We start from the raw sequence: 11,608 nt of genomic DNA, 5'->3' as shown, positions 1-11,608 counted from the left end.
AACACTTATTTCCTAATTCTTCCCCATGGTGTAGAAAAAGATATCTCATAATAGTACTACCAAATATGGTCAAAGAAAGGGAGAAACTGACTGGTGGAAATGGGAACTAGAAGTGGTGGCAGAGTTACGGACCAATCAGCTTGCCGATCACCAACAACTGATCCATCTGAGTCCTTCAAGTACTCGAACAGAAACTGAAGGATTTGTCTGTACACCAACGCTTATTCTTGCCATAGACACTGAACAAGAAATGTGCAGCAAGTTAGGACACGTTTGTCAGCTGAAAAAAAAATCAGAAAAGCGCCAATACTGCGTTCAGAAACTGCAAATAACGAAGGCATTTGAATGGAAGATCATGTGAGTAAATTTTACATAGATGTGAAAGCAGTATGTTGAGCATATGGGGCCTGATACTGGAATAACAGTTTTGGGTCCTTGTTTGTACTTTGTACCTAGTACCACTTGTTTGTGCCACTATGTTCTTGGTTATGTTGTAATATAGGGAATCACTATCAGCGGCTCATCATTGACTACAGTTTTACGTGCGCCTTCCAAGCAGGCAATAACTCCTACCGGTACACACCAGTTGATTGTGTCCCAAGCAAACGGAATCACCGTTCCATCGTTGTCTCTCCGCACCATGTCACTAGGCCAACAGCGCTACTCCCAGGAAATCATACATGGATGCAAATCACCCTTGATGCCAAGCGGAGGAGATGATGGCTACAGGAGGCAGCATGAACCAAACCACAGGTAAATAGGTATTTTAATGAACTACACAAACAAACAAACAATGTATGCATTTCTATTCTTGAACCTGGCTTGGATCAATGTCTCAGTAAATATTGTAAAATATTGCATTTGACCTGGATCTATTTATATGCCTCACTAAATAGTGTAAAATGCTAACACATACACTTCATAAAGAAATTAGATATTAGGAGATGATTTTTTTTCACAAAGATGAGCAAGCAAGCATTTATGTAATCTTCAGATCAACTATTAAACAGATATATTAGAGAAATGTTAGTGGAACCTGTACCACAGACCATGGGGGCATGCGTCTGAATGTTTACTTACATAAATGATGCCAATGCTTAAGATGCTCCTCCATGCGATAGTTCAAAGTTTAGTTAAGTGAGCATCTCTCTTTAGCAGATACATGTACAGATATGAGCCCTGCACATCTCATCGTGCAGCCCAGTAGGTGTTTCCAATATGACCAATAGCTCCAAAATGTTATCTGTGATTGAACTAAAGGCATCTTGTTCTAGCATAACCTAGAGAACTCACTTCCAGACACTTTTAATAGATGAACGGATACATTTACATTTAGTTAGTTTAAGCAAAAACAGATCGTTGTGAATCTGCATATGAGCAAATGAAAACGTTGTTTTTTGTGAGACCACAGTTGAAGAATAGATTAATCCAAAGCCAGGTGAATTGATACTAGGGTCCTAAAAAGGAATTGCTAACAACAAGAGGCAACATCCCCTCGAGTTGCTCCCCAAAAGACTTTTTATCTAAATTTGGGCATGCATTGGAAAGATCCTCCAATTATCAACTATGAAGTGCGACAAAATAATAGAACAATCAGGAGTTCGTTAGCACAACGAAGAAGACATCATCCTTACCTTGGCTTATTGTCTCAATGCACTAAACTGAAGGTAGAAAATTTAATGTGTTGGAGAATGGTCTGGTCTCACAATTTCTTAGATCCAATGTGTGTGCTTAAAACCTGCAGTAGGACAAACAAGTTCACAACCAAGCCATGGTTTCTTCTCTACTGAATAATGCGGTTAACATGTCAGTATTTAAGAATAAAATTATCAGCTTCATCCCACGCTAGCAATGACCAAACCAGCATCAAACAGACATGTAACAGCAGACAACCAACACACAGTTACCAATTCTCGTAGCCTGTCCTTGGTTCAAGCAAATCTGAAATTCGTTGGCACTTGCCCTCTGCAAGCGGCGGCATAGTCTTCAACAAGGTGCGGCGCAACTTCATTGTGAGGGCATATGTACTTGTCCACGAATACCTTCTCGGTCACCTTGAATGCAGAATAGTAGTCCCGGTCACGATCTAGCAATCCGTTTCCCTTAAGAAACTTCAAAACGTGGTACCGGGGTCTGACCCGGCCCTCCAGGCTGTAATTGAGCATTGCCGGCCGACGAGCAATGTATGCCGGTTCCAACCCGATCTCAGAGATGAGCAACTTTGAGCTGCTCTCCAGCGTCTCCTTAGACCTCTTGAGCACCATCGGATTCTTGGACACGGCAGTGATGAGCTCAGCATCCGACCACCTGAAGGTGTTCTTCAAATTCTCCATTCTGGCTGCTCAGAAGCCCGCCACCACGCAGCAGGAGCCTGAACATTCCAGAGCCACGTGGCACACCTAGACTTTCCGCATTGGCCACCATCGCCTTGAGACGCTCCGGGTTGGTGAGGAGCATGCTCGGCCTGGCGAGACACGTGTTGGAAATATCGCAAGCACCTAGCCCGCACCCCTGCAGAAAGGCGACATTGGGCTTCACTGGATTCTCAAGGTCGGCCGAGAGGAGACGAGGGCAGCGCTTGATCGCCTGGAGGAAGCTCTCGGAGGAGCCGAAGAAGGAGAGGTAGTAGTGCGTCCTGGAAACGACGGATCTGCGGCGGATTTTGGCGGGGGCGAGCGAGACGAGGCAGGCAATCTGGGAATGGGACAGACCGAGGCCGGTGAGCTGGACAACGGTGGGTGCCAGGTTTCTTTCCACGCCGGCGCAGAGGAACTCGGGATCCTTGTCGACGAGGGCGGCGATGTCAGCGCTGGAGAGGCCGAGGCCGGCGAGGTAGGCAAGGACAGCGTCGGGATTGGTGGGGGACTTGAGGTGGGAGAGCTTTGTGGAGGCCTTGAGGGCTTGCGCCCGGGTAAGGCCGCAGGTGTCGACGAGGTACTGCTCGACGGCGAACGCGGAGCTTGGGGAGGCAGCCGCTGAGAGTAGTCAGTGGAGAGGGGAGGCGGCGGGTTGAGAAGAGAGGAGATGGGTGAGGACGCAGCTTCGCAGGCGGAGCATGGCGGCAGGCGACGGCGCCGGTGGCGCTTCCGGTGGGGAATCGAGTCGTGTGGAGAAGCGAAACCCAGAGCTGGGCCTCCATCGTCAATTCTCACGGCAAGAGCAAGATGGGCTCGCGCGTCCGTTCCGTTGGCCTCCGCCCTCCATTTTTTTGTTCTGTTTTTAAAGTCTATTTTCTTTACTATTATGAGTATTTATTAGCTCAAACTATGAGAGTACTACTTAGCTGTGTTTTCTTGATATCTGAAATACTACCTCCGACTAGATTTAGAAGTGCGCCTTGGCGCACGATCCCGTTGAACTCGTGTAGATGTGGACTTTGTATAAAGACGATAATAAGTTGTAGAAAATTGATTAAGATTAGTGATAACCTGAAGGTCAATGAGGAATTGTACATGTAACGGCATTTATAAAGCAACTCAACGAAATGCACACAACATTCCATCTCAACAATTATAATCCGAGACAAAACATCAAACACACATATCAATTGCCTTGCAGTTACACTAAAAAGAATGATATTATAGCACATAGAGTATACGTGTATCAAGATCCAGAACACATGTCAATTGCCCATCTATATTCCTTCTACAGAACCATATAAATTGTACATGAGAATCTTCATAATAGTAAATAGGGTGGCACACATTCACCACCAGCAATGACTTTTTAAGAGAACGAACTGGGGACAACATCCATGTTTTTCCATAGTGACAATTGAAGGTAATCTCGGCAAACAATTTTGATAAGAAAATTGGTTATAAGCCTGTTGTTAATATAGTCTGAAGAATCCCCTACATAATTTCTGCAAAGAAGGGTAACTATTAAGAAACTGGAGAACTAACAGAAAAATAAAACCAAACTTAATAAACCAGTGAAAATTTGAAATGGATACCTTGTCACATTTTTAGGAAGCCACCAGAAGCTCTGTTTGAAGGCAGTAAAGAAAGCCAAACTGATTATCAGTAGCTGTAGCTGCCTCTGGTTTCTACCAGCCCAGGGATTTTTAAGGACTCTAACATGAATTGCTTAGCAGCAACTTCTTTAGGTGGGTATAGAATCCAAAAACTGAACATTTAGAGGGCACGAGGCCTGTTTAGACCCGTAGCATCCATTTGTGGAGCTGCCAAAACCGATTGAGGAGAACCTTCTGGACATTGAAATAGGACCAAGCCTCTAGAAACCTTCTAGAAAATTATATACCTATTGACTATTTCATAATGTGAAGTACATATATAAGAAGGTATGAGGCACAACGTAAATACTGTTACTGAAATATGTAAGAGCATGTCTAACAGACCCCCTAAACCACGCCGGACTTGTATAATTCCGGCGGTATACGGGGTGCGGGCGAAAATGGCCGTCTAGCAGGCCCCCTAAACGGTTCACCCCGTATCTAAAATATACAGGGCTCTGGGAATTTTCGCATTTGTTCAAGAGTGTGTCGCTCATCACAGGGAAGGCAGCTGGACACCACATACAGAAGGACATGGATGCGGCTTGTTCCAGAACTAGAGGGCGGAGCCGCGACTTCGGCCACCGCTGCAACATTCTCATCGACAATTCCAGATGCAGATGCCACGTGAGGCAGAGCTGTTGGCCGAGCACAACTATCCCTTCGTGGCAGATCCACCTCGAGGCCGGAGCCCAAACTCAAGGATGGCCATCTCGGTAGGCGTGCGGCATGCACGGGACAGTGTTTGTGCCATCCTTGCCGCGGACGACCTTGGAGCAAGTGCACTGGAAGACGCCCTCCAGCAGAAGCTCCGCGAACACCTCCCATATCGTTGCGGAGTTGAGCTCCTCGAAGTCCTTGGCGGAGTTGACCTTCTCGACGACCAGTGGTTGGTGGTAAGTGTGTCGGTCTTGTCGCTCCAAATGCCTTTTTACCCCATTGTCTCGCATGTCGAGAGGTGCCGAATGATCGCGCACTCTTGCATGAGCTTCTTCATGGCGACCGCCAAGCTGGGCGTCACGGCAAACGGCAGGCCCTCTAGGATGGCGACGATGATGATGGTGACGGCCACACTGAAGAAGTTGAGCACGAAAAGCGCCTCGTCCATCCCCCATGTCAGCAGTCAGCAGTCCGCCGAGGGAATCTGCCTTGGTGTACAGAAACAGATCCATGTGCATGATGAAGGTGAGCACGGTCACCGCAAACCCAAACTTGCCAATGATGGTGGTGATGCCATTGAGATTGACCTGCAGCGGTGTCTCGTCCTTGCCGGCGTGGCTCGGCGTGTCCATGAGGTTCCCGCCAGGGATACAAGGGTTACAAATATGATCATACGAAGCTACGAATACATTGTTGTATTCCTATTTTTATTTTTGTGTAGAAAAGGAACAACACCGGAGCGCAATAGGGATAACCGTGGGATGCAGAAAGAAGGTTTGGTCGCACGGATTGTCGATGTCCCACCAGGAAGCCGCAGGCACCATGCCAAGGCCCACGCGCATCTAGGACCCCATCAAGGCCTTTGCGCTTCCATCAGTAGGCGAGGAGGAGAAGACGTAGCAGGCGATGGACAGCTCGGAGATGCGCGACGGGTGAACAATGGACATAAGACGGGCATGTTGGTGGAAATTATCCGACTCGGAGGTTAACACGGTGGGGATATGTGTTGTTGTGTACCTGAAGGTGAAAACTAAACATCTGATTCGTCCCTCAGTACTCAGTGTCACCACATAACGGATCACCGTGATGCCAAAACAGGGCACTATTGCGGGCCACTGGGAGGCAGGGTGGAGATAGTGTGGCCGCGGAGGAGCAAGGAGGTATGGTGGAGGAAGACACCACTACGGATTCTCTCCACCTGCCTACCCAAAGTTCTAACGAATTTTGCCTTTTTGTTACCGGGCCTAGATTCAATCCTCACATGCTTTCTTTCATGGATATGGTTGTTCCTATTGCAGAATGCTATTGAGAACATTTTGAGTGGCAAGAAAGTTGCATCTGTATCTATTTTTTAGGTAACATCCAAATTATGAAATGATATTTACAACTTCTTTTCCATAGTATCATTACCTATATTATTATGCTTTTATTTCATGGTTTCTCACTTTATGACAGTCAACAGATGATCGTGGAAATGGAGAAGGAACACACTGTAGTAATATTTGGGCTATTTTGGGTTTACATGCATGTCTCAGCATTGAATCTATTGTGCGTAGAAATCATGTCTCATTCTGAGATTGTGCAACAAACCCACTCTACCACATAGGCTACATTCATAACTATTTAGTTATTACACTTAGCTATTTTCGTCACCTTATGTTTTTTACATAGAAGTGATTGGTAACCTGATAAAAGGAAGGGAAAATTGTTCCACCTGAGATAACTACGAAGGTATTACAAGAAGTTGTGACAAGAAGTGCAACATAAAGTTTCTCGGTGCATTAGAGAATGAGGTAAGCTCACTTCGTTTTTTTCATTTTTGTAATAAGTATAAGTGGAAGTCCTAAGTTCAAAAAATTATGACACTTGATGTTTTCCTTTTCCTTTTTTAAAGAAAGCTACATATTTCCTGAGTTTGTGCTATTATTTGATTGCTCCGAGGAAAAGATGGGTGGGCGTCTTCTAGGACTCAATTACTTTGTGTTATCGTATGTTTATATGCTAGATTTTATTTGAAGAAATCTCTTCATTGCTTCCAACATTATTCTAATTTCTCTGTCAACTTCAGGTAAGAACTGATCATAACATTGATGTTATCCGGAAAAGATTTCCAAATTTATGTAGAATCCAGTTTGTTTGTAACTCAGTACTATGACTCAAAGGACAATGTTTAGAATGTATATATCCATTTGTATGCAAAAGGCTATTACATGCTTTTGCAAACCAATATATTTTTCACAGCCTCACATAGACTTTTTAGGATTCAAGATGGCCACACATCATCTTTAAGACTACCAAGAAAGGATTCGGAATTTTAAAAACTCAGCATGTAGTAGAGTACTACAACTCAAAAGGCGATGTTAAGAATCTAACCGGAAAGATTGATCGCGCGGTTGCTATGTACAATTTGTTTTCTTTTCCAATGATGTGTGTACGTGCTATATTTCTTTGTTAGTTTGTAGCAACTCTGAAATCATGGGCTTTGGGAATGATTATGGTGATTTGCGAGAGTTTGAGAAAATACAAACACAAATAATGTTGGAGCGGGGACTACAGGGTAAAGTGACGCGTTATCGGAGTGGAGTGTCTATATAAAGAAATTTGAGCACCGTAGCAACGCACGGGCATTCATCTAGTCCCAACAGTATGTGCGTCAGATTTCAGGTCTTGCGTTTTCAGATTCCCGTAACAGAAATTAATTACTTTTTTTAGGTAAGAAATTTATTACTGGGTTGAATTTGTTTGTTAGCAAGTGAGGATCGGTGGCAAATTAATTCATGCATTTTCTTCAATTCCGTCTCCGGGTGATATATTGGGCCGTCTACGATGTACACACATGCGTAATTCACGAGGTTTCCATGCAAGGCAGCGACTGAATCGGCTGTATCGATGAGAGGCGATAATGTGAGCGATCGACGCCAGCCTGCCGTCCACACGTCGTGCCCTGCGAATTGGAAGCCAGGAGGAGGACGTGGATCGAGGTACAGAACAAGGGTAGGCGCGCGCGCCCGTGTAACACGCACGCACGTACGGTACTGCAGCAAGCTATAGCTCCAGCACAGCACTGTGTTCTTCAGTTCCTATAAATAGGCAGCAGCAGCTCGTGAGCTTTCCATCCCAAGCACAACCAGGTTGCCAAGTACTAATCACTAAGCTTAGTTAGCTTGGGAGTGAGAGTGATCGAGCTAGCCAAGATGTTCGGATTGTTTACTCGGGCGCAGCTCAAGGGCAAGGTGTTGCTCCAGCGCAGGAACGTCCTCGACTTGAACCACTCCGGCGGCGCCCCCCTCAGCCACGACACCTGGGATGAGTTCACCACCAAAGGCGTCACCTGTCAGCTCATCAGCTCCACCGTCGCCGATCAAAGTAATTAACATCTGAATACATGCATATATACATCCATCTATATATTAGCCTACCTACTGCATTAGTAGTATTACTTAGCATGATCTCCTTTCCCTCCTTTCAAAATAGATATCCAGAGTCACAAATACTATATCTATCTATGTCTTTCATGAAGATCTAGAACATGCTCAACAAGCGTTTTGTAATAATGTTTAGAAAATGATCATGGTAATAGTCTCCGGCCATCTATTATTCGCCGATCAAAGTATCAGTGCAATAATGACTCATATAGGTTTCTTTCTACAGTTTTTTAAAAATAAAGTGAAATATAGCTAATTAGCTAAGCAGCTAACAAGAATGGGCCATCATCGATGTACAGACGACGCCAGCCGGGGTCTGGTGGGTGAGGAGGAGCGCGTGGAACACTGGGTGATGCACTTGCCCCCAATGACCCACAGCGACACCACCTACGATGTCACCTTCGACTGGGACGTGAAGAAGCAGGGCCTCCCCGGCGCCGTCATCGTCCGCAACTACCACGCCACCCAGTTCCTTCTCAAGACCATCACCATCGACCACGTCCCCGGCCACCACGGCCCCATCGTCTTCATCGCAAACTCATGGGTCTACAACACCGACAAGTACCACTACGACCGAGTCTTCTTCACCAACGATGTACGAGTCTAGCTTCATTTCCTGAATTCACTTCTATACCAACAACAACAAGAATAATGAACAAAAAATTGACAAGCATATGCAATGCGGTGCAGACTTGCCTGCCGAGCAACATGCCGGTGCTGCTCCAGCCGTACCGGGAGGAGGAGCTCCAGATCCTGCGAGGCGACCACCCCAAGCAGAAGCACGACCGTGCCTACCAAGACCACGACCGTGTCTACCGCTACGACCTCTACAACGACCTCGGCGATCCCGACAACAAGAGCCCCCGCCCCACCCTCGGCGGCCCCGACAGCCCCTACCCTTACCCGCGCCGCGGCCGCACCGGCAGGAAGCCCATGAAGAGCGATCCCACGTGCGAGAGCCGCAACGTCGTGCCCGTGCTTCAGCAGTTCTACGTGCCCCGCGACGAGTGCTTCAACCACGTCAAGAAGGCTGACTTCACCTCCTACCTCCTCAAGGCAATCAGCGCCGGCATCCTCCCCCTCGCCAGGGAGCTCTTCGACACCGCTGTGCCACGCGAGTTCGACGACTTCGAGGACATGTACAAGCTCTACGAGGGCGGGATCAAGATCCCCGACGTCCCCGTCATGGACCTAATGTTCAAAGTCTTCCCGCCGCTCAAGAGCATCTGCCCTTCCGGCGGCTCCTACCTCTTGAAGATGCCCATGCCAGAGGTCATCAAGAACGACAAGCTCGCGTGGCGCACGGACGAGGAGTTTGCCCGCGAGATGCTCGCCGGCCTCAACCCGCACATCATCACGCGCCTGCAGGAGTTTCCTCCCAGGAGCAAGCTTGACGGGTACGGCGACCAGACCAGCACCATCAAGGTGGAGCACATCCAGCCCTACCTCGGCAAGCTCACCGTCGACAAGGCGATCACCGACGGCAGGCTCTTCATCCTGGACCACCACGACAACTTCATACCTCAGCTGCTCAAGATCAACAGCCTCGAGAACACCTTCGTCTACGCCACCAGGACGTTGCTCATCCTGCAGGACGACGACACCCTCAAGCCAATCGCCATCGAGCTCAGCAGGCCACGCCTTGATGAAATCGGCACCAAAGTGGTCGGCGCCGACAGCAAGGTCTACACGCCCCCCTCCTCTGCAGGCTCCGAGTCGGACAACAAGGTCCAGGACACCATCTGGCAGCTGGCCAAGGCCTACGCCGCCGTGAACGACTCCGCCTGGCACGGGCTCATCAGCCACTGGCTCCACACCCATGCGGTGATCGAGCCGTTCATCATCGCCACCAACCGGCAGCTCAGCGTCACCCACCCAATCTACAAGCTCCTGCAGCCGCACTACCGCGACACCATGATGATCAACGCCCTAGCACGCCAAGTCCTCATCAGCGCTGGCGGCTTCTTTGAGATGACTGTCTGCCCCGGTGAGTACGCACTCAGAATCTCCTCTGACGTCTACAAGAACTGGAACTTCACCGAGCAGGCACTGCCGGTAGACCTCATCAAGAGGGGTGTGGCGAAGCATGACTCCACCAGCCCCTGTGGAGTGTCGCTGCTCATCAAGGACTACCCGTACGCGGTGGACGGGCTTGCTGTCTGGTCAGCCATCGAGAACTGGGCCGAGGAGTACGTCAAGATCTACTACCCAAGTGACAGTGTGGTTCAAGACGACGCCGAGCTGCAGGCTTGGTGGAAGGAGGTGCGTGAGGTCGGCCATGGCGACATCAAGGACCAGCCCTGGTGGCCCAAAATGACAACAGTGCAGGAGCTTGTCAGGTCCTGCGCTACCATCATCTGGATCGCCTCCGCGCTGCACGCTGCCGTCAACTTTGGCCAGTACTCCTATGCTGGCTACCTCCCTAACCGCCCAACAGTGAGCCGGCGGCCAATGCCGGAGCTAGGAACCAAGGAGTACCAGGAGGTGGAGACTAATCCGGACATGGCCTTCATCCACACCATCACGAGCCAGCTCCAGAGCATCATTGGAGTGTCTGTGATCGAGGTTCTGTCCAACCACTCCTCTGACGAGGTGTACCTAGGGCAGCGCGATGACCCACACTGGACATCAGATGACAGGGCAAAGAAGGTGTTCGACAAGTTCAGCAAGAGCCTGATCGACATTGAAAAGAGTATCATAAGTAGGAACAAGGATGAGAATCTCAAGAACCGGAATGGGCCAGCACAGTTCCCCTACATGCTGCTCTATCCCAACACCTCTGACATCGATGGCGAGAGCGCCACCGGGATCACGGCCAAGGGCATCCCCAACAGCATCTCCATCTGATCAATGTTGATGGTAATATTTCTGTCGTATATGTTTCTCGACTGTTTATTTTCTCATTGCAAATAAGGAACGTGGATGTGCACGCGTCTGTATGTGCCCAGAAGCGTGCTTGTTCACGTTGAGGCTGCGGTATGCTTACCTTTCTATTGATGAAGCGGGTCATCGCCTTGTAGTCGGCAAATATTTTGAGCTTGAATAAATAAAATAAAAAGCAGAAAAGACTCAAGGTTAATGTGTCCCAAAACATCTCCCTTTGTGTATTGGTGTGTTCTTCCATGTTTGTGTGAGTGCCAAAAATGCCCATGAGATTGTGTTGTGTAATCGAGCCTGGCCAAAGATTTGGTATTAGAGCATGACTGGAGGAGGCAACGGGAGACATCACCGGAGAAGAAGATGTCACCATGAGCAGGAGTAAACAGCCTTGACAAAGAGGATCAACAAGAATCACATAAGGTTTCTGAACCAGCTATGATAACATCTAATCGAGCGGTTAACTACAATCAATTGCCTATATTGTGGTAGAATGTATGCTATGTTCCACTATCACAAATGATTCATTTGATGTTTGTCCATTATATAGAATTAGCATGGTCTCTTAGATTTCTACATTTTCTTCGCTCTTCCGATTAGCAACACATCAGTTTTGACTCTTTTGGTTTAGCAG

General features: G+C 47.9%; 1 protein-coding gene and 1 pseudogene across 1 annotated transcript; one reads left to right on the top strand and one right to left on the bottom strand.

Moving 5' to 3' along the window:
- Positions 1 to 3,162, bottom strand: LOC139832116 (uncharacterized; annotated as a pseudogene).
- Positions 3,163 to 7,795: 4,633 nt separating this feature from the next.
- On the top strand, positions 7,796 to 11,188 carry LOC127308237 (putative linoleate 9S-lipoxygenase 3). Its single transcript, XM_071821612.1, has 3 exons — positions 7,796 to 8,038; positions 8,397 to 8,692; positions 8,788 to 11,188. The coding sequence occupies exons 1-3, from the start codon at positions 7,867 to 7,869 to the stop codon at positions 10,942 to 10,944; spliced, it is 2,625 nt and encodes an 874-aa protein (XP_071677713.1). The 5' UTR covers positions 7,796 to 7,866; the 3' UTR covers positions 10,945 to 11,188.
- Positions 11,189 to 11,608: the final 420 nt, after the last annotated feature.

Source organism: Lolium perenne, chromosome 6, assembly GCF_019359855.2.
Source record: "Lolium perenne isolate Kyuss_39 chromosome 6, Kyuss_2.0, whole genome shotgun sequence".
NCBI lineage: Eukaryota > Viridiplantae > Streptophyta > Magnoliopsida > Poales > Poaceae > Lolium > Lolium perenne.
This window is presented reverse-complemented; position numbering and strand designations above follow the sequence as displayed.